The sequence below is a fragment of the Myotis myotis genome, unplaced genomic scaffold (genome assembly GCF_014108235.1).
Source record: "Myotis myotis isolate mMyoMyo1 unplaced genomic scaffold, mMyoMyo1.p scaffold_m19_p_18, whole genome shotgun sequence".
Taxonomy (NCBI): Eukaryota; Metazoa; Chordata; class Mammalia; order Chiroptera; family Vespertilionidae; genus Myotis; species Myotis myotis.
Genome location: NW_023416322.1, coordinates 14210979 through 14234447, shown reverse-complemented (window position 1 = coordinate 14234447; position 23469 = coordinate 14210979). Strand labels below are relative to the sequence as shown.

At 38.6% G+C, this 23469-nt stretch overlaps 1 protein-coding gene across 4 annotated transcripts in view; it reads right to left on the bottom strand.

Annotated features, from left to right (window-relative positions):
• The window catches only part of PPP2R5A (protein phosphatase 2 regulatory subunit B'alpha), a 70040-nt gene that overhangs the window by 24296 nt on the left and 22275 nt on the right, over nt 1–23469 (bottom strand). For 3 of the 4 annotated variants that reach the window (XM_036343189.1, XM_036343187.1, XM_036343186.1), the window contains exons 2-4: nt 8490–8686; nt 5158–5259; nt 55–147 (exon numbers count right to left, since the gene is read on the bottom strand). In XM_036343189.1, the coding sequence (XP_036199082.1) occupies nt 55–147; nt 5158–5259; nt 8490–8686 (392 nt within the window). The remainder of the gene's footprint in view (nt 1–54; nt 148–5157; nt 5260–8489; nt 8687–23469) is intronic. The other variant, XM_036343188.1, reaches the window with a different exon arrangement.

Here is a 23469-nt window from a genome sequence, read left to right as displayed (position 1 = left end):
CTATTTTATTTTAATCACAACTTAATAAATCATTAAGACATAAGAATGCCTTACCTGTTGTACAAATTTCTGATCAATGTATCGCTTTGCAATGCTAGGCTGGAAATCAGGGCTTTCCAAAAATCTTAAGAAGAATTCATATACCAACTATGAGAGAAAATCAAATAAAAGTTAAGATGATGCCAAAAAATATTACCCTAAGTTAATGTCATACCAAAAACACACTTCCCTTACCAACATGTAGGGAAATTTCAGATCTCAGAAAAGAAACAAGTTGTAACAGTTTTTTAAAACTAAATATACACAATTTGGTCTCATAAGCTGTAAATTTTGAGAATTGTTTATTGCTTTACATCACTCATTGAAATGTTAAATTACAGGAGCTAGAAAATAAACATGGTGCCTATTAAATATTTAATTAAGAAGACTACTTTGCAGCCCATATTCGCTGGGAAAATATTCTTTCTCCAGCGGACCACTAAACCTCAATTTAATCTCCAGAGTTTGTTAAATACAGAATAAAAAACTCCATCCAGATAAGAATAAACAGGATTATAAGGAGCAATGTATGAATAACAATAAAGTAAAATAAAAAATTTTCAGGTCTTTATTTAAAACTATAGTAGGGGGGAAAGAGTTAAATTGAAACCAGCATACCTTATCCATACTTGGGAAATAATGAACCAAATTATAGAAATACAGAGCTCAGGAAAGAATGTCTGTTCACCACAGTGAGTAAACAAGAAGTTACATCAGGCCTTCTACTTAAAAAGTGCCAGGATCTTAAAAGTAACAGCAAGCCCGACCAGTGTGCTCAGCGGTTGAACACTAACCTATTTTCATAGGAGGTCACAGTTCGATTCCCGGTGAGGGCACATGCCTGGGTTGCAGGCTTGATCCCTAGTGGGGGTGTGTGCAGGAGGCAGCCGATCAATGATTCTCTCTCATCACTGATGTTTCTATCTCTCTCTCTCCCTTCTCTTCCTCTCTGAAATCAATAAAAATATATATATATATATTTTAAAAAGTAATAGCAAATGTTTACTTAGTGCCACAAATCAGAAAAATACTATCCAGTCAACTTGCCTCCATTACACCTACTCTATCAAGGAGAAAGGCAAATACACTAAAGTTTTTTGTTGTTGTAATCTAACAGCTATGAAAGGCAGAAGTATAGCCCAAAATGTACCTCAACTTATTAGCTATTAAACTATGTATCAATCTGGCACCCTAAAAATAAAAAAAAGGATTCGATCCCAAAGTAAAACTAGTCATTCAATAAACATTTAGGCCACATATCTGTGCCACTAAAGTAGTGATAAAAAATGAAAAATAATGCACAATCTGCCTGTATTCCAGGCCAATACAGCAGGCAAGCCTCCCTAATTATCTAAAACAGGAGTGGGGAACATCCTGCCCACAGAATCATGGCCCTGCTGAGGCATTAGGGGTGACGTAATTAAATGTCTTACCAAATATAGCAGGCTAATTTTTAAATTGATAATTTTGTATAACCCTCGAATGATCCAAATGGCCTTTGGCAGAGAAAAGGTTCACCCCAGATCTAAAAGGTATATAGGAAATTACTTTTTTTTTTTTTTTTTTTTAAAGAGTACGTGTTTTATTCATTTGAGAGAGAATCATCAATTGATAAGCTGCCTCCTTGCATGCCACCTACTGGAGATCGAGCCCACAGCCTGGCATGTGCCATGACTGGGAATCCAACCAGCAACCTCTTGGTGCATGGGACTATCATGCTCAACCAACTGAACCACACAGGCCAGGGCTGAAAATTATTCTTGTTGGTCCTCAATAAATATAAAGCAATAATACTTAGGGGGAAAAACTTGCTCATTAATAATCATGAAATACTATAAGATACGACTAATCTCCAACTACTAAAATGACATTTCTTTTGTCCCTTCTTTTGTTTATTCCATTCTTCCATTGCTCATTAGCATTTCCATTACAGTGTGAAAAAGTAGAGAGATACTAGTAGAGATACTGAAATACTAGAGATATTGAAATACTAGATACTGAGATACTAGAGATACTGAAAATTAGTACATTTTTAGGAAATTCATGAAAAGGACGAGAGGAACAGAAATTTGAAAGGTTTTGAAATTACATGTGCTTATTCTCTCATACTTTAATGTTTGTTTTTCGTCCTGTCAGATTAATTTCTAGCATCAAGGATTTAATAAGTTAAATGTAAAATGTAAACTTTTAGTATAAAACAAAAAATTTTGGTGAATTGATTCGAAGTACATTAACAACAAGGAAAGAAACTTTCCTTGAACAAATTTTTTCAGTGCTGCAACTCTCCATATTCCCATTTATCAGAGCAGTTTTAATATTCCATTCTAAAAAAAGACAATTAAGTAATGACGTAGCAACAATATACTGACAAATCTATAAATCAGCTTATTCAGTAGTTTCTGAGTTCCTAACCATCTAATGGCCAAATTTTAGAACTGTATACCAAATTTTAGTTACTAGAAAGATTAAAAAAAACAACAACATATATATATATATGTAAAAATATAAATATGTGTGTGTGTGTGTGTGTATGTAATTAGGGCAGAGCATTTAAGTCAGGGGATCATGAATGAATGTAAATTTCTTACACGTGCATCTGTGTATTTGTTTGGGGAGAAAACTCAACTTATAAAAATCCTATTCTGGCCGAAACTGGTTTGGCTCAGTGGATAGAGCGTTGGCCTGCGGACTGGGGGGTCCCGGGTTCGATTCCGGTCAAGGGCATGTGCCTGGGTTGCGGGCATATCCCCAGTGGGGGATGTGCGGGAAGCGGCTGATCGATGTTTCTCTCTCATCGATGTTTCTAGCTCTCTATCTCTCTCCCTTCCTCTCTGTAGAAAATCAATGAAATATATTTAAAAAAAAAAAATCCTATTCTGAAAGCAATTCACCACCTCCTAAAATGTTAAGAACTATTAGTTTCAGAAAATTCATTTAAAATCTCAAACCATATCAGTAAAAATAGAAAGCATACTGTTTATTTGGCTGAATTTCTACTGCTAATTTCCATAGGCAGATAAAAATACCTTAATTTTTCAAATTGTCCCCTTGACTGGGCGTTTGACCAGGGGGTGGGTCACTCTCCCCAGCCCGATTGGCCCCGATTGGGTTGGGCCGGCCAGACCCCACCGATGCACAAATTTGTGCACTGGGCTATAGTATAATGTATAAAGAGCTAATTTTTCTGACAATAATCCCACAAAGGAGTGGGATGGCAATGGAGGTATATATTGGACCAAAGTTTTGAGCATTACCGAACTAGTATTCAACCAAACTAGATTGTTTTAAGATGCTAATTTCAATCTCTAGGGTAACCATTAAGAAAATAAATAAAAAACTATAAAGAAACATGGCAATTAAAATAGTACTGTAGAAAATACCTATTTATTATAAAAGGCAGTAATGGAGGAGGAGTAAAGGAACAAAAAAAAATGTAAGACATATAGAAAATGACAAAATGGAAAATGCAAATCCTACCCTATCTGTATTTACATTACATGAAAGTATATTAAATATTCCAGTCAAATAACATATTGTCAAAATTGATTTTTTAAAAAACCATGATCCAACCACAAGCTGTTTATAAGAAACACAATTTAGATTCAAAGAAACAATCAGATTAAAAGAATGGAAAAGATATATCATGCAAACAGTAGCCAAAGGAGAATTGAATGGCCATACTAATATCAGACAAAATAAACACAGAACCTCTTACTAAAGTTATAATGATAAAAGCCACCCACAAGAAAGATGTAACAATTATAAATATATGTAGCTAACAATATGGCCCCAGAAATACATAAAGCAAAAACTAATAGAACTGAAGGTAGAAATAGATGAGTTAACAACAGTAGTTAGAGACTTCAATATCTCACTTTCAATAATAGATAGAACTAAACAGAAGATCAACAGGGAAATAGAAGACTTGAATAACATTATAAACAAACAAGAGCTAACATTTCTATAGGATACTCCACCCAACAGCAACAGAATACACATTCTTCTGAAGCACACATGAAACATGCTCCAGGATAAACTGCTCTGCCATAAAACAAGCCTCTAAATTCAAAAGGATTGAAAACTCAAATTATATTTATTATCCAACCACAATGGAATAAAATTAGAAATCAATAACAAATGTGGGAGCCACAAATCTGTAGAAATTAAACACATCCCAAATTAATGAGTCAAAAAAGAAATCACAAGGGAAATTAGAAAAATATTTTAAGATGAATGAAACAAAAAACACAACGTATCAAAACTATGGGCAACAAATGTTAAAGCAAAAACTTATACGAATGTTCTTAACAGCTCTAATCACAACAGCCAAAAAGTAGAAACCCTCCTAATGTCTATCAAGTGATTAATGGATAAATGAATGGAGTATATTCAGCCATTAAAAGTTATATGCTGATGCATGCTACAACACTGATTAACCTTGCAAATATTATGCTAAATGAGAGGACCCAGACACAAAAGGTTACATATTATATGATTTTAAATACCCAGAACAGGCAAGTCCATAGGCAAAGCAGATTAGTAGTTATCAGGGGCAGTGGGGGGGGTGGAATAGAATGTGACTGTTAATGACCAGGGAGGTTCCATTTGAGTTGATGAAAAGTTCTGGAACTAGATACAGTACACTTTAGAACAATTCAAATGGCAAATGTTAAGTATATTTTTAGTTTGGTTTTGTTAATCCTCACCTGAGGTTATTTTTTTCCATTGATTTTTTTTTAGGGAGAGATCAAAGAGAGGGAAAGACAAGAGATAAACATCTATGTGAGAAAAACATCGATTGGTTGCCTCCTGCACAAGCCCCGAGCCTGCAACCAAGGTACATGCCTTCGACTGAATCACACCCAGGACGCTATGGTCTGTAGGCCAACACTCCATCCACTGAGACAAACCGGCTAGGGTTGTTAAGTATATCTTATCACAATTTTAAAAAGTGAAAAGCAGTATTTTGGGAAAAGAAAATAAGGTTAAAAAACTTAGACACTCAAATGAGAGAGAGAGAGAGAGAGAAAGAGAGAAAGGGCGGGCGGGCACGCGCGCCATGATTTCAGCAGAATATAATAAATATAAAAACTGTCAATACATAATTATGTTCCATACTTGTATGTGAGGCCAAGAAGCCTCAAGTGTGGGTTCATCCTCCTCTGGATCAAAATCTGGATTATCACTTGGAGGAAGAGTACGGAAGATATTTGCACTGATCTGTAAAGAAAAATAAATTTAGATTTATGTTCTTTGTTGTGTAATTGAACTCAACAATGCAAAATTAAATATTCTTAAGATAACTTTATTTAAGAAAAAAGTTAAGTTGTGGCTATAAGCTTAGTTCAAAAACCTAGAAACCGCTTCAAAATATGAAGTCAGGTACTGTATTTGTTTTTCTCTTTTCTCTATGCAAACTTCTTCTTCAGATGCCAAACTATTGAAGATTACAGACTACCTCTGGATTCCTCTTCCTTAAATTACAAATTGTTCTTTCCAAGTTTTGCTTTTAAAAAAGTTGGTCAGGAGAAGGAAGTTTGAGGGGAATGCATAGAGTTCTTAACTCGACCTATCCTTAACTTGATCCTCTTCACCTTTCCACAACTCCCCCCATATTCTAAACCAGCCATTTACTTATCCTATAACCCAAAGAGTTTGGTAAAATATTTCCATTCATATATATATATACCACACACACTAAAAAAGAGAAAGGAGGTGGTAGAATGTCTTCACTACTATTATAGACATAGTTTATAATACCTCATGATGATTTAATTTACTGTATTTCATCTACTCTGACCTTTTAAAAAATTAATCTCTGAAATCAGAATGTGATTTGAGAGTTTTCATTTCACATCAATGAAATACAGTATTTATAATTTCATCTTTCACATTGTCTGTCTCAGTACCAAGGTAAACTATATATCCTTTTTCTCTAGCAAACGGTAGATTGTGGTTCCAACTCACAATTATTTAAAGAATGAACAAACTAACAGACCAAATGGTTAGTCAACATTTAAGACCATAGTATTGAGGGGTTGGTCATTTGAGATTAAACTATTTGGGGAATAGAGGATGAAACAAGGAGTATTTGGTGGTACAAGCAAATTTCCAACCATCTATGAAGTGGCATCTATGGCAGCCGTGGGGAAACTACGGCCCGCGGGCCGGATCCAGCCCGTTTGAAATGAATAACACTAAAAAAAAAAAAGACGGTACCCTTTTATGTAATGATGTTTACTTTGAATTTATATTAGTTCACACAAACACTCCTCCATGCTTTTGTTCCGGCCCTCCGGTCCAGTTTAAGAACCCATTGTGGCCCTCGAGTCAAAAAGTTTGCCCACCCCTGATCTATGGTAAGCCAAAAAAACTGCTTAACAGTCAATTACTATAATCATAGACTTAGAAAAAGACATACACACACCCCCTCCACACACACTTTTTTACATGGGCAAGAAAAATTAAATCTCAAAATTTATTAGTCTATAGCAATTCCAGAATCATTTGACTCAAATATTTGAGTACTTTCAATAATATCTAAGTCAACAACTTCATATAGATAAAAAAAGTATCTTTACCAGGACTTTCAAAATTCCTGAATACAAATCATTTGAAATCAGAGGAAATATTGGTGGGAATATTGCTTTTCTCCCTGAAAATGTTTTTAAGCAATAAACACAAAATAAAAAACAAGACAAAGTAAGAGGCCTATCAATATTTACTATTTATATTCCCAAACTATCACCTTTTACTGTCTCTGGGAGTTTAGAAAGCCAACTTCATTTTAATTAATGTTCTCTCCATAGTTAATCTTTTTTTTTTTTTTTTTTTTTTTAGCTTTTTAAAAAAACAACAACATTTTATTGATTTTTTACAGAGAGGAAGGGAGAGGGATAGAGAGAAACATCAATGAGAAACATCGATCAGCTGCCTTCTGCACACCTCCTCCGGGGGATGTGCCCGCAACCAAGGTACATACATGCCCTTGACCTTTCAGTCCCCAGGCCGATGCTCTATCCACTAAGCCAAACCGGCCAGGGCTCTACAGCTAATCTTTCAAAGAAAAATGTAAGGGCCCTAACCGGTTTGGCTCAGTGGATAGAGCGTCGGCCTGTGGACTGGGGTCCCAGGTTCGATTCCGGTCAAGGGCATGTACCTTGGTTGCGGGCACATCCCCAGTAGAGGTTGTGCAGGAGGCAGCTCTCCTTAATGTTTCTCTCTCATCAATGTTTCTAACTCTCTATCCCTCTCCCTTCCTCTCTGTAAAAAAATCAACAAAATATATATTTTTAAAAAGAAATGTAAGGCTTTTATTCATTTAAAAAACACACACAAATCCACCAAAATGTCCTAAGTCCTTTTAACTGGTCTTAGCACAATTTGACAAAGAAAACCAATTAGTATATCAGGGTGAGATTTAACTTTCCTACACATTTTGCTCTTCCCCCAGAACATATAGTAGGAAAGGGGAAGGAAATGAAGGCAACTATAAGTTATACTTGCTATATAAAAAATTCTATACTCTGGAGACATTTAAGCTTAAATTATGTACTCAATGACTCTCTAATTATTTTAACTGATTTTTCTGTATTTTGTTAGTATGCATACAAAAATCACAAATTCTAAACAAATGTCTATTGTCTGATGGAGAATAAGGTTGAATTATCAATAAATAGTATCCTAAGCAATCTTGCTTTACCAAAGTTGGCAGTACTTTTCACATCAGATATTTTAAACATTTATATTATTTAACTTCTTATCCTGAGTTTTGATTAAAATTCAAGTGTTATAGAAACTAAAAATATTGTATTGAAAAATGTCCTAATGTATTAAAAAAATATATAAAGAATTATTTTTAGGCCTGACTCCTTTATCCACCACTGAAATGTGGAGAGCCCCATAGTTTTCCATTGGGCTTCTCTTCTCCCTTCCAGTGGTTCTCAACCTTCCTAATGCCGCGACCCTTTAATACAGTTAGTTCCTCCTGTTGTGGTGACCCCCAACCATAAAATTATTTTCGTTGCTACTTCATAACTGTAATTTTGCTACTGTTATGAATCGTAATGTAAATATCTGATATGCTATATGTGTTTTCTGATGGTCGCGACCCACAGGTTGAGAACCTCTGCTTTAGACTTTCTCTCTCAGTGACTATTAAGCCCCATAACATTAATTATCTAACTATCTGTATAATCTTGAGCCTATATCTTTCTCCTAACCTCTACATCTGCATTACCCAGTATGGTAGCCACCAGCCATTGTGGCTATTGAATTCCCCAACTATTATAAGCAATGTCAGCATTATTGGAATGAATGGATAATCTTTCAAATGGACTATCTATTGAGCAAAGCAATTATTGTACACTCAAATAAGACTTATTCACATTTACACCTCAGATCTTACTTGAATTTATATAAATCTGAGGAACATAAGTCTAGAGGCTTACCATTTTTACTATATCAGAATACGCTGATTCAACAATTACACCACGATTAGTTGAAACATACTCAACCAGTTCATTCAGTGTTGCTCTCTTAATTTCTTTGCTCTTCAAGTCTGAAACAGAGTCCATGAAATCAAACAGTACACAACACTGTTGCAACTTCTGACAGAAGAGTTCTTGTTGTTCATTTGAAGTGGCATCTATAAACAAAAATAAAGAAAAACTTAGAAATAACCTACTCAGTTGATGAACAAGAATAGATCGATCTAGAGACAAATGGTAGGGGAGGGAGGGGGTCAGGGAGCAACCAAAGGACTTGTATGCATGCATATTCACATAACCAATGGACACAGACACTGGGGGCTTGCCTGGGGTGGGAATGGCTGGGGGGGGGGGTGTCAATTGGGGAAAAAGGAGACATATGTAAAACTTTAGGCAATAAAAGAAGAAGAAGAAAAAAGAAATAACCTATTCAGAAGTTACCTTTATATGCTTATTCATTTTGTAGGAACTATTCACATACATAAAACTTTTTCCAAAAATCTAGTGAGAAATTTTCCCATTTAATCCCAACATTCATTCCAGAAAATGGGATTTATACTGGACTCTTCCTTCATGCTCACTACCCACAATCAAGCATTAAATGCTATTGATTCCGTATCTATTATATATCTGGAATCTATCCTTTTCTTGTCATTTGCACTGCCATTTTAATGATTGTCATCATCTCTCATCTAGATTACAGGAATGATATCCTAACTGCTCCTCTTGCCTGGTGCCATAACCACTACAACTCCTGATTTATTTGCTCAACTACCTCAAAAGCTAAAAGCTTGCTAAAATAAGAATCAATCTGATCATACTCAGTATTTTTCAAGTATCATCCACAAATTACAGAATGAAGCTCAAACTTCTGAAGATCATATACAAAATGCAGCTGTCTACTATCAAGTCATCTCTTGACACTTTCTAGCATGCAACTTCACTTTGGGTAAACCATACTCCTGGAAATTTCCTGACAATTTTACTTTTTCCTCTATCTTGAATGACTTTTTCCCACATTCCCACTATAGGAACTCTCTCCATTTATTAAGTTTCCTCATATGCATATTCCCCTCTCAAAAGTTTTCTCTATGGCACTAAAGCTAAATTGGTTGTTTACTCCACTTTTACCCAAATGTATCATAGGTGCATCTCTCTATTTTAGTATTTACTAGAGGCCCAGTGCACAAATTCATGCATGGGTGGGGGCTGGCTGGCCCAGCCCCAATAGGCTGAGTAGGGCCTAGCCTGTCAGGAGGAGAAGACGGGAAGAAGTTGGCCAGCAGGCTCGTCCCAATCATGGCCCAAATCAGGGCCAGGTCGCCTGGGGGGAGGAGCCACAGGCAAATGGCTGGCGGGTCCCACCCCTGATTGGGGGGGGGGGTGATCAGGGGTGGAGCTGGCTGGTGGGAGGGGCTGCAGGAGGTTGGCTGGCTGGCCCTGCCTCCTATTGGGGGGGGGTGTTTGGGGGCGGGGCCAGCAGGGGGGAGCGGCTGCGGGCCAATCAGGGTGGTGGGGGCCCATAGGGAGCAGGGCTGTCAGGGAGGAGAAGGGCTGCAGGGGGAGGCTGGCCACCCTGCCCTTGATCAGGGTGGGAGCGGCCAATCAGGGCCGGGGCCAGCTGGGGAGAGGGGCCACGGGAGGTTGGACGGCCAGCCCCACCCCCAATCGGCTGGTTCTCTGGCCACGGGAGGCGACATAGCGACCAGTCGTTCCAACGTTCTGGTCACTGGCTTTTTATATAGATAGATAGATTTTTTTTTGTGGCAATTATATTTTACATGTGAAACACTCCTAGAAAATATGAGGCCCTTAAAGACAGGAAACAAGTGTTATCTTTAACTCTCCCTCCCCAACCTCCCTCTATCTTGCATCTACCACAGTTATCTGGCACAAAATAGGCATTCAATAAATGTTGATTGTTTTATCTTCAACTTATTACAAAAATATGGGCACATTATGTTGATTTGATTGTAACCTATTAAATCATTTTGTTTCCAACATTCAAAAATAATAATAAAAATTTAATTCCAAACTTTCAAGTCTGTAAACAAGGACTTTCAATTAATTTAAATTTGTTGAACTGATATTACATTTTTAAAAATCATATATTTCAATACTAATATTTAGCTCATGATATAAAAAACTATTCCTCCATTCAAGACCAGTACCTACTTTATATAAGATACTGGTAGGACTCATCATTAAAATGATAATGTAACCAATGTAACTATGCTTTTTATGTTTCTATTGATTTTGGAGAAAGAGGAAGGGAGAGGGAGAAATATTGATTGGCTGCCTCCTGGGGATCAAGTCTGCAACCCAAGCATGTGTCCTGACCAGGAGTGGAACCGGTGACTTCTCGATGCAGGGGAGGACACCCAACCACCCAACTGAGGCACACTGGCCAGGGCATATGACTATGCTTTTTAAATTCTTGGGGGACAGAAAGCTAGTGAAATTACTGTGCAACTATATTCAATTTGCTGTTCTTAAAAAGTTGACTTAAAACCCTGGCTGGTATAGCTCAGTTGGTTGGAGTGCTGCCCTGTACACCAAAAGGTCAAGGGTTTGATTCCAGTCAGGGCACACACCTGGGTTGTGGGTGTGTAAGGGAGGCAACTGATCAATGTTTATTTCTCATATCAATGTTTCTCTCTCTCTCCTCCTTCTTTTCCTCCCTCCTCCCCTCTCTCTCTTCTCTTCTCTCTAAAAATCAGTGTACCTGTCATTGGGTGAGAATTTTTTAAAAAGCTGATTTAGATAAGGTACTGCTAAAATGTAGCAGGTTAGATATCCTAAACCCATCTTGATTGGTCAATTTACTCAATAATAACTTAAAACAATTTTTACAATAAAACAGATGTGCATATTATAAAGAATGGCAAAATGCACATGACTTCTGAAGTGAAGACATAAAGATTCTTAAAATTTTTTAAATTTGCTACAGTCCATTTGTGGCTATGCCAGAAATGTCCCTGTGGTAGTTCCACACTTACAAAGGACTTGTATAACACTCTCTGTTCCAAATTCAATAATGGCCCTTTGCTACATGAAGGTTGAGGTCTACAATCCTCAGACTGGCATCAGAATCCACATATTATTAACAGAGTACATTTCTTGATGATCATTTCAATAAAGTTTTTTATTTAGGATCACCTTAATGAGGTCACCTGACATAGCCAGCCCTATTCTCCTTCTTCCCCCTACCACCTCCTCAATGTAAAATCATTCCTCTTCCTGTTGTCCAAAGGCCAATACTCCTTTATTCAAACTCTTTTCTCTACCTAAAATAACTTACTAGATTTCCTCTGCTATGTTTCCAACTCCTACTCACCCTTTAATAATAAACTTTAATCTCATATTCTCCATAAAACTTCCCTTAGCTAGGGAAGGGTACAGTGATCCCTCCTCTCTTCTCTATAGCATTCACATTCTCAATCATACAGTTGAGTACAGATTAGTATCTTTAGACTTGTATTTGACAAATACTTCTTTTATCATCCCCCTCCCAAAAGATTGCAGGTTCCTCAAAGACAAGGATCATTCACTAAGCAGGATTTCCTTTTCATTACAGGATATACTAGGTGTACAGGTTAATACGGATTTTTTTCAATAGATGGAGTTACACATATGTTGATATATATGCGATTTGATATGTATGCTATTTTGTTGTATTGACAGTAAGCTTCAAAACTTCATATGTCAAATTTGCTGAAGGTGTTAACATTATAGATATTTTTACGCTTAAAAATGTCGAATTTCATGCCAAAAAAAGAGCATTTGCAGGAAGTTTTAATTCACTACTTTATTTTGAAGAAAAAGTTATCATATATTTCAGGAAGCTTATGGTGAACATACTCTATCTCAAGATACTTGTGAACGCTGGCTTAAACGCTTTAAAAGTGACGATTTTGATGTGAAAGACAAAGAACATCCAGGTCAACTAAAAAAGTTTGAAGACCAACAATTACAAGCATTGTTGGATGAAGATGTGTGTCAAACGCAAAACAACTTGCAGAAAGATTAAACGTTGCTCAGCAAACAATTTCCCATTTATAAGCAATAGGAAAGATTTTAAAGGAAGGAAAATCGGTGCCACATCAACTGAATGAAAGACAAATGGAAAACCGAAAAGCCATCAGTAAAACATTGCTTCAATGACACGAAAAAGTCTTTTTTGCATCGAATTGTGACTGGTGATGAAAAACAGATTTATTTTGAGAAATCCCAAATGCACAAAATCATGGTTTAATCTAGATACACCATCAACATCAACTGCAAGGCCAAATCTCTTTGGAAAGAAGACAATGCTCTGCATTTGGTGGGATCAGGAAGGTGTGGTGTATTATGAGCTTCTAAAACCAGGTGAAACTGTTAATACTGATTCGCTATTGACAACAAATAATCAATTTGAACCATGCTTTGATCGTGAAACAACCAGAATGTGCCAGAAGACACAGCAAAGTAATTTTGCTCATGATAACGCACCATCACACACTTCAAAACCAGTTAGAGACACGTTAAAAGATCTTGCCTGGGAAGTATTAACCCACCCGCTATATTCACCAGACCTAGCTCCTTCAGATTACCACTTGTTCTGATCGATGGCACATGCACTTTCTGAGCAGCACTTCAAAACATACGAAGAAGTGGAAAATGGGGTCTCTGAATGGGTTGCCTCAAAACAAGAAAAGTTCTATTGGGATGGTATCCACAAATTACCTGAAAGATGGGGGAAATGTGTAGCTAGCGATGGACATTACTTTGAATAAAGCACTTTTGATGTTTCTCTTGAAATTATCTTTTCTTTGATTACAAAATCCGCCATTATTAACTGGTACACCTAGTATAAGGAGTTGGAAAAAAACACACTTGATGCTTAAACTCTAGATATGAAGAATAAAAATTATGCACTGAAAAACAGTCCACAGAACAATGAAAAGTTCAAAATTGGTGCTAGATATCAAAATGGCATAAATAGTGGATCATGTTTATGCTTAAGAATTTATAATGCCCTGGCTGGTGAGGCTCAGTTGGCTGAGCATGTTCCATGCACTAAAAGGTTGCTAGTTCGAGTTCTGGTCAGGGCACATGCCCGGATTGTGGGCTTGATCCCCAGTGGGAGACATGCAGGGGGAAGCTGATCAATAATTCTCTCTCATCATTGATGTTTCTCTCTTTCTCCCTCTCTCCTCCTCTCTAAAATCAATAAAAATATATTTTTAAAAAAGAACATGTTACATATAAAAATGTTGGTTTCTTTGTCTGGGCACCTAATTCTTGAATCTTTCTAGAATGAAATTAATGTTTTGCACAGCTTCTCTATTCAGTAATCTATTTCTTAGTCTAAAGATTTATTTGAATTTGTTTATTCTCTTCTAGAACTATATGCCAGCATTACCTAATGCTTGGGTGGGATAGGTCAGATCTGGATCTTCCCAAACATTAGAAATATTTAGAAAGCAGTTACCATTCAACTCCTTTGGCACTGAGTTAAAATAGAAGTTTCCAATCCTCAATTAATTTTTAGATATTATAAAATAATCTTTTTACCTAACCTTTCCTATATGAATATTTTCTATTGAGCAGTCCACTGTGCTACATAGTAAGTTATACTACTGTTAACATTAGTGCTTCCTTCATGCCAAACATAGATGTTTCATATGTGTTAATTTATTTAACTTTCAAAACAATCTTTGAGATTGGTTCTAAAAGTGATGAATTCCCACCCTCAGGTGATTTAGAAGCAAGTTGGGAAAGAAATACAAAACATAAAATAACTAGAGGCCTGGTGCATAGAATTCATGTACGGGTGAGGTCACTTTGGCTGCCAGCCAGGGCCTTCCTTCGTTCCACGCCACCCCTGGTGGTTAGCGCATGTCATAGCGAGCAATCAAACTCCCAGATGAACTCCCGAGGGGTCAATTTGCATATTAGGCTTTTATATATATAGATAATGCTATCAGGCAATAAACAAGTGTAAAAGATATTGCCATTTACCAGACAGATACAATCAATTCTCTACATAGTCTGGAATTAAAAAGAATTTCAGAGTGCTTACAAGATTAAATGTATACAAACAAATAAATAAACCAATCAACCATAATTAATTAAAAGTAGGACAATTATAGGTATTACAAGGTATTTCACTGTTATACTTTAGTACTTTGTGCTGAGTTTATTGGCAGCAAAGGTGAAACAGATGTGGAAGAGTACACCCGATTGTAAAAGGTAAGTTAAATGAGAGAAGAGAGGAAGGTTACTGTTATCTACCAATGGATGGTTTACTTCAAGACATGAAATATTTTTATACAGGTCAAAAACATTTTTATGATGGTTATCCTAATAAGAAAACGTGGTGATGATGGTTTTCATCATTAAAAAAAATTATGAAATATTTTGCAGTTGTAAATGTTTATTATGTCCCAACTCTTAGGCACCTTTCTGAAACATCAGTTACACTGAATTTTCTCATTAGACAAAAAGAAAAGGAAAACATTTATTTCAATAGGCTGAAAAAAGATCAGACTATGTTCTGGCTATCTTTCATAAATATGAGTAACAATCTGAGAAAAAGAATGAATAATTCTGTTTGTTAAATGTAATAAGCACTGGCCACTTTATAGTTCAGCTTCACCATTACAAGAATGCTTGCAAATAGTCTGTCATACTCCATGATGATTCAATCTGACAATAGCTTACATTTAGGGAGTAATGCCACATATTGTTTTTACTTGATAAATTTTTACTGAGCTAATGCTGATTATCCATTTGCCATTTTCATTGTGGATAATGTCCATTCAAATTCCTATGGTAGGAACTTCGCTTACAGGTTTCAAAATAAAAACACCTCTGGAAACACAAGTTCAAAGGAAAAATTCAGAACACCTTACTTACAGTGTTACATCACATAGCAACTATGGATGCTGACAATAATTGTTTTGCATCATGCCCCAAGTACAACACAGTACTTGTTCAGTCACCTAGAAATTAATTACCGAAATACCCAAAATTTTTGTTGGGGCAGTTTAAACCAGGTCTTCCTGAAGATGACATGTATCTATTTCAAGTAAATATTAATTTCTTCCAAAATATACAAATAAATAAGACATACTTAAAATCTTAGTGATTGCCATTTAAATGAAGAAAAAAGCACATAAACCTATTAGGATATTTTGACCTGCCTAAGTATTTACCTGGGAGCAATTCAGACCACTGATTATTATCATAGTGTATCATATTCAACAATTTTATGTATTTTTTAAAATATATTTTTATTGATTTCAGAGAGGAAGGGAGAGGGAGAGATGAAAACATCAATGATGAGAGGGAATCATTGATTGGCTGCCTCCTGCATTCCATTCCCTCTATTGATTACTGAGCCTGCAACCTGGGCATGTGCCCTGACCAGGAATCAAACCAAAGGTCAATGCTCAACCACACTGAGCTACACCAGCGGTGTGGGTATATTCAACAATTTTAACACATTGCGTACTGCATAGAAATCTCTAAGACATACGCCAGGGACCGCACGTTTTTGGGCAAACTGCACATTATTTAAATCATCATAATGCACTTTAGGTGTTGTTTTTCAAAATTATAACATTTTCATTTACAAAAACAAACAATTCAACAATTAAAGTTCCTAGTACTTTTTTAACGTATGGTACTGCGTAAAACATTTTCCTCTATGAAGAGGGACCAAACAAAATTTACATAAGTATCTAGATTCACCGAAACCAGTTTGGCTCAGTGGATAGAGCGTCGGTCTGTGGACTGAGAGGTCCCAGGTTCGATTCCGGTCAAGGGCATGTACCTGGGTTGTGGGCACATCCCCAGTAGGAGATGTGCAGGAGGCAGCTGATCGACGTTTCTCTCTCATCGATGTTTCTAACTCTCTATCTCTCTCCCTTCCTCTCTGTAAAAAAAAAAATCAATAAAATATATTAAAAAAAAAAAAAGTATCTAGATTCGCTCCTTTTTCCATGGGCGTGAAAAACAAGAACACTCGTGAGCAGTCCTTAACAGATGGCACGCGCAACACGAGAAAACTCCTGAGCGGTACGAAATGTGTTAAGTGCCTTAAGTCTGTATGTTGCTTAAAGGAAACTTGATTACAACTTAAGAATCCTATTCTATACTAGAGGCCCAGTACACAAAATTCATGCAGGGGGGTGGGGGTGGGGAGGGTCCCTTAGCCCAGCCTGCACCCTCTTGCAGTCTGGGAGCTCTCAGGGGATGTCCAACTGACAGCTTAGGCCCGCTCAAGCAGTTAGACATCCTTAGTGCCCGCCACCTCCACTGCTTTTGCCAGCTGTGAGCCCGGCTTCTGGCTGAGCAGCACTCCCCCTGTGGGAGTGCACTGACCACCAGGGGGAAGCTCCTGTGTTGAGTGGGATCGGGCCAAAACCGGCTCTCCGACATCCCCCGAGGGGTCCCGGATAGCAAGAGGGCAAAGGCCAGGCCGAAGAACCCCACCAGTGCACGATCAGGGCCAGGGAGGGTTATGGGAGGTTGGCCAGCCAAGGAGGTAGCGTGGGAGGGCTCCACAGTGTGTCCAGTCCGTCTCACTCAGTCCCGATCAGCTGGACCCCAGCAGCAAGCTAACCTACCGGTCAGAGTGTCTGCCCCCTGGTGGTCAGTGCACGTCATAGCAAACTTATATAGGATAATAAAAGCCTAATATGCTATGTGTCCGGTTGTCCGTTCAACCAATCAAAGCGTAATATGCTAATGATATGCTACCGCTGCTCAACCGCTCACTATGACACACACTGACCACCAGGGGGCAGACAGTTGACTGGTTGACCAGTTGTCATGACGTGCACTGACCACCAGGGTTCAGACAGTGAACTGGTTGACCAGTTGCTATGACAAGTACTGACCACCAGGGGGAAGATGCTCCAACCGGTAGGTGAGCTTGCTGCTGGGGTCCAGCCAATCGGGACTGAGCGAGATGGGCCGGACACGCCCTGGAACCCTCCTGCAGTCCCTCCCCGGCTGGCCAACTTCCCATGTTCCTCCCTGGCCCCAATTGTGCACCAGTGGGGTCCCTCGGCCTGGCCTGCGCCCACTTGCAATCTGAGACTCCTCGGGGGATGTCAGAGGGCCGGTTTCGGCCCGATCCCGCAGGCCAGGCTGAGGGACTCCACTGGTACATGAATTTGTGCACTGGGCCTCTAGTGTTATATAATGACCTGAAATACCAATTTACATTAATTTTTTAATAACATCACAGCTAAAGATTTAGTAAAAGTGCTATTACAGAAATACTAGAGGCTTGATGTACGAAAATTCATTCAAGAGTAGGCCTTCCTTCACCCAGCTGCCGGCACCAGCTTCACTCCAGCACCCAGGACCTGGGCTTCGCTCCAGCTGCAGCCACCAGACACCCGGGACCCGGCTCCTTCCCTTTGGCCACTGCTGCTAGGCACCTGGGCTGCTTCCCTCCAGCCACCGCCACCAGGCACCTAGGACCCAGGCTTCACTCTGGCCCTGGCTTCATTCAGAAGGATGTCTAGAAGGATGCCTGGAGGACGTTCAGTCTAATTAGCATATTACCCTTTTATTATTATAGATAACCAAATCTCCAATATAAAATTCTCGGCATAAAAATTATGAAAGACACAAGAAAAGTGCAAAATCAAAGAATGATCTAAAAAACAAAATGTGCCTTGCTTTGCAAAATACATAATCCTATCTAATAATAGAGAAACATGGTAATTAACTGTAACTTCGCTACCCTTCCCATTGACTAATCAGCGAGATATGCAAATTAACTGCCAACCAATATGGCGGCCGGGAGCCAGGCAGCTGAAGCGAACAGGAAGCTTGCTTGCTCCAGTGAAGGAGGAAGCCAAGGTTCCCCACCTGCCACTGCTGGGCTCTGAGCTTGCACTCTAAGCAACTATGTTGCAATTATAGAAGTTAAACAATCCCCAGAAACCTGCTTTCAGCCGTCAGAGCTGGAGCAGGCAGGACCGCAACAGTGTTACAATTATAGAACCCAAACAAACCCAGATACCTGCTTTCAGCAGCCAAGGTCTCAGAGCTGGAGCCGAGCCTCAGAGCTAAAGCCAGCTCTCAGCTCCAGTGACAGCCATAGAAGGTAAATAAATCCCAGAATGAAAAAAAAAAAGAAAAAAAGGAGAGGTTGGGAGCTTCAGTCACCTGCCAGCCTGAAAACGGCCCTCAGCCCCTCACCCAGGCTGGCCACGCCCCCTCAGTGGGACCCTCACCCCATGGGGGCATGGCTGGCCTGCAAACCACCACAGGCCCCTCGCCCAGGCCGCCCCACGCCCCAAGGGAACCCCCACCCTGATCCACGACACCCTTCAGGGCAAACCAGCTGGCCCCCACCTGTGCACCAGGCCTCTATCTATACTAATGAAAGGGTAATATGCTAATTAGACTGGGAGACCTTCCTGGAGACCTTCCAGATGTTCTTCTGGGCAAAAGCCATGGTGGCGGGGCTGAGGTAGACGTGGTTAGAGGCCAACTGGGGAAGGCAGTTGTGGGTGATCAGGCTGGTGGGGGGCGGGGTTGTTGGAGGTAAGCAGACCAGCAGGGGGGCCATCTGGGGGCAAGCAGGCCATCAGTGGGGGTCAGTTGGAGGTGATCAGGACAGCAGGGGGGCAGTTTGGAGTGAGCAGGCCAGCAGGGGGGCAGTTGGGGGCAAGCAGGCCGGCGGCAGGGGGCAGTTGGGGGTGAGCAGGCCGGCAGGCAGAGTGGTTAGGGGCAATCAGGCAGGCAGATGAGCGGTTAGGAGCCAGCAGTCCCGGATTGCAAGAGGGATGTCCGACTGCCAGTTTAGGCCCAATCCCTGTAAACCGGCAGTAGGACATCCTTCGAGGGGTCTCAGATTGGAGAGGGTGCAGGCTGGGCTGAGGAACACCCCTTCCCCCGTGCACGAATTTTGTGCACCAGGCCACTAGTTAGTTTAAATCTGACTAAAAGATGAGTTTTTACATGCATCTTAATTGTCTTCCACTTTATTATGACTGAAATTTGATGCCACTAAAAAATTCTTACCACTGTAGAATCCCTGAGTCGTCTTAGGCAGAGGGAGAACCAAGACAACGCTATGGAAGTAAGGGATTTCATCTTTGGAGAATTATTAACACAACTTTTAAAACTCACAAAAACCCTGCTAGGTCATCCCTAATCTCTAAATTATTGTGTTGTGTGTTTTTTTCAATACCAAACTTGAAGATGTATCTGCTTATACTTCAAAAATGTTGCTCTAAAGAACTGTTTTTACAAAGTGTGAGTTGCAACCCATTGGTTGGTAGTAAGATTGTTTTACTGGGTCACAAGCAGAAATTTAAAAAATATATAAAATATCAGCATGTTGCACGTAAGAGTATTATTTCATCAAACTGTATATGAGTACTGAGTTGTAAAATTAAATGTTTCTTACTATAGTTTGTAGTAAAAAAAGTTTGAAAAGTGCTGTACAATATGTAAAGTACTATACCAGTAAGATACCACACTACATAGCATGCCCCAAATCACAAACCAAATCTGCAATGCACCCGAGATTCAAATCACCTAGAATGCAAAAGTATGACTATACTTACTGTCTTTGAAATACCAATTGTTTAATAGCTATACTCTAAATTTTTACCCACTTAGAAATTCACAATGCATATTACTTTAAAATGTCAAATTTATCTCCTCCTTCATTCAAAATAAAAGTAAACAAACAAAAATATATAAACCCACAATAACCACGAGAATAGAAGAACAGGCCCCTAGGCAACAGACTTCAACAAATTCCTGGAAAATTTAAAATACATGAAGAAGTGGTAAGTGACAAAACCAAAACAGAGAAAGTCACATCTTAGAATAAACAGGGAATTGAAGACAAGGTTCCTATAGAAGTCCAGATTAGAAAAGCCTGATGAAATAGAGTTTGGGATTAAAATATAAACTGAAAATAGGGGAATTATATAAATCTATAAGCTAAACACTCTGCTACCCCACTCCAAAAGACAGTCAAGCACTCATACTCTAGGCAAATACTAGTAAAAGAAAAATAAAAAGGAAGGTTTTTGAAGAAAATGTGTAGTTCCAGAGAGTAAATACATTCTAGCTTTTACCTAATTCGCTGCCCAATTATTCTAAGAAAAGCAGATAATATACCCCATCCAACTTCTAAAGTAACTTTTTGTTCACTAATACATATTAATAGAAAATAAAGATTGCCAGACACTCAAAGAAAGCCTATATAAGAAAGAAAACTATATAAACGGGGGGAAAAGACCCAAATTGAAGGGATAATTTAGCATATCACTGTGAAATTTAAGATTTAAAAGAATTACTCACAAAAGAACCAGAGACAGATTATCCATCAGATACATCAGCAAGAGTGACGCCAGAAGACAACGTGGCTATGCCATTAAAATTCTAATGCCATCTCCAACATTTACAGGGAACTCACACAAATTAACAAAAAGAAGATAACCCAATCAAAAATGGGTAACAGACCTAAATAGATTACTTTTGGTAAGAGGACATAAGGAAGGCCAAGAGATATGAAAACATGCTCAAAGTCACTAATCATCTGAGAGATGCAAATCAAAACGACAATGAGGTTCCATCTTACAACTGTCAGAATGGCTGTCAACAAATCAACAAATGACAAGTGCTGGCGAAGATGTGGAGAAAAAGGAACCCTTGTGCACTGCTGGTGGGAATGCAGACTGGTGCAGCCACTGTGGAGAGCAGTATGGAGTTTCCTCAAAAAACTAAAAATGGAACTCCCATTTGACCCAGTGATCCCACTTCTAGGAATATATCCCAAGAAACTAGAAACACCTATCAGAAAGGATATATGCACCCCTATGTTCATAGCAGCACAATTTACCATAGCTAAGATTTGGGAACAGCCTAAGTGCCCATCAGCAGATGAGTGGATTAAAAAACTGTGGTACATCTACATAATGGAATACTACACTGCTATAAAAAGAAGGAATTCTTACCATTTGCAACAGCATGGATGGAACTGGAGAGTATTATGCTAAGCAAAATAAGCCAGTCAGAGAAAGATAAATATCACATGATCTCATTCATTTGTGGAATATAATGAACAACATAAACTGATGAACAAAAACAGATCCAGAGACAGAGAAGCATCGACCAGACTGTCAAACCTCAGAGGGAAGGTAGGGAAAGGTGAAGGTAAGGGGGAGAGATCAACCAAAGGACTTGTATGCATGCATATAAGCCTAACCAATGGACACAGACACTGGGGGGGAAGGGTGTGGGGAGTAATGAGGGGATAAGACACATATGTAATACCTTAATTAATAAAAAAAAAATTCTAATGTCAATAGAGAACTCTGTAACTAGCCAATAACTATCAGTAAAGCACTAAGTGTTCAATAAGGGCATTTCAGACCTGCAAAAACAGTACTTGGAAAATTTAGCAACCTCACAACCTTGCTTAGGAATTTATCTGAGGATATGATGCAGCAATAAGGGGAAAAGAGAAAGGAAAAAGGCAGCGGTTCTCAACCTGTGGGTCGCGATCCCTTTGGCGGTCGAACGAACCTTTCACAGGGGTCGCCTAAGACCATCCTGCATATCAGATATTTACATTATGATGCATAACAGTAGCAACATTACAGTTATGAAGTAGCAACGAAAATAATCTTATGGTTGGGTCACAACATGAGGAACTGCATTTAAAGGGCCAGAAGGTTGAGAACCACTGGAATAAGGGAAGCCACCCAGGAAAGCAATGAAGACCTAGAGAGCACCTGGGCCATTTAGAGCAGGAGGAAAAAGACCACATTAAAGTGGTCTCTACACGAAGATGAACAGCATATCTCATATATGGAGATCTGGAGGGGAAAAAATCTATGTAAGGAGATGTAACAATACATGGCTCTGAAGTCTATACAGTCACACAACATAAATCTTGTTAACTGACTTTCAACTTTTAGGATTAACTTGTAACTCACAGAAAACTTTATAGCTATAGAAAACGTTACAAAACTTAAAAATGTAACATAAACATGACTAAAGTTAAGGGTGAAAGTAGAGGAGGTGAAATTGAGTGGCACTTTCCAATTCACTTCTAATTAATCCCCCCTTTCATATACTATAACAGCTGATACTTAAAAGTCCCCTGAATGGTCTGTTCGCACATGCACTGGTTGGAATGTACTCTCCCATCATTATTCTTCATTCTCTTCAGAAGTAAATAAATGCTACGCCCATCAAACACTAACCAGTAAGAAAAACTTAATGGAACTGAAGTCTATCAGAACCATTAAACACAACTCTATGCCATATTATAAGACAGAGAATCAGGCAGGATATTTTAGCCTAATACTATTAAATATTCATAAGACTTCCCTTGTTCTCAATCCATGCTTAAGTGTCCACAAATTATTTGACACCCCTCTCTTCAAAAGGTGAAGTTTATTTCTATTTATGTGCATGTGAGCTGGACATAGTGACTTGCTTCTAGAGAAAAGTCAGTATTTCAAAAGTGATGCTACATGAGTTTCAGGTCTTGGTCATAAAAGTGAGGCTACATGACTTTCAAGGCTGATGCCTCCTGAAAAGATCCAGAGTCACAAAAGTTCTCCAGGTACACAGAATAAACTATTTGAAGAACATAATACCTATGTAGTTGAGTGTACAGCCTGGATGACTACACTGATTCATTTGATATTAGCAAACTTTGTAAGAAATTTCTGAAGTAAATTAAAATCTTTAGGAAAACATTGTAAGGATGTTTAACATTGTGCTCTTTGGTGTTAGTTTATGAATCCTATTAAGGAAGACTGTACCATTAAATCAAGAAATCTTTAAGTTTGCCAACAAGCATGACATTCATGATAAATTTCCAAAGTCTGAATCTATTCCTCTGACTTATACACTCAGACACAAGGTTTCTTTTTATCATACACAATACAAATACAAA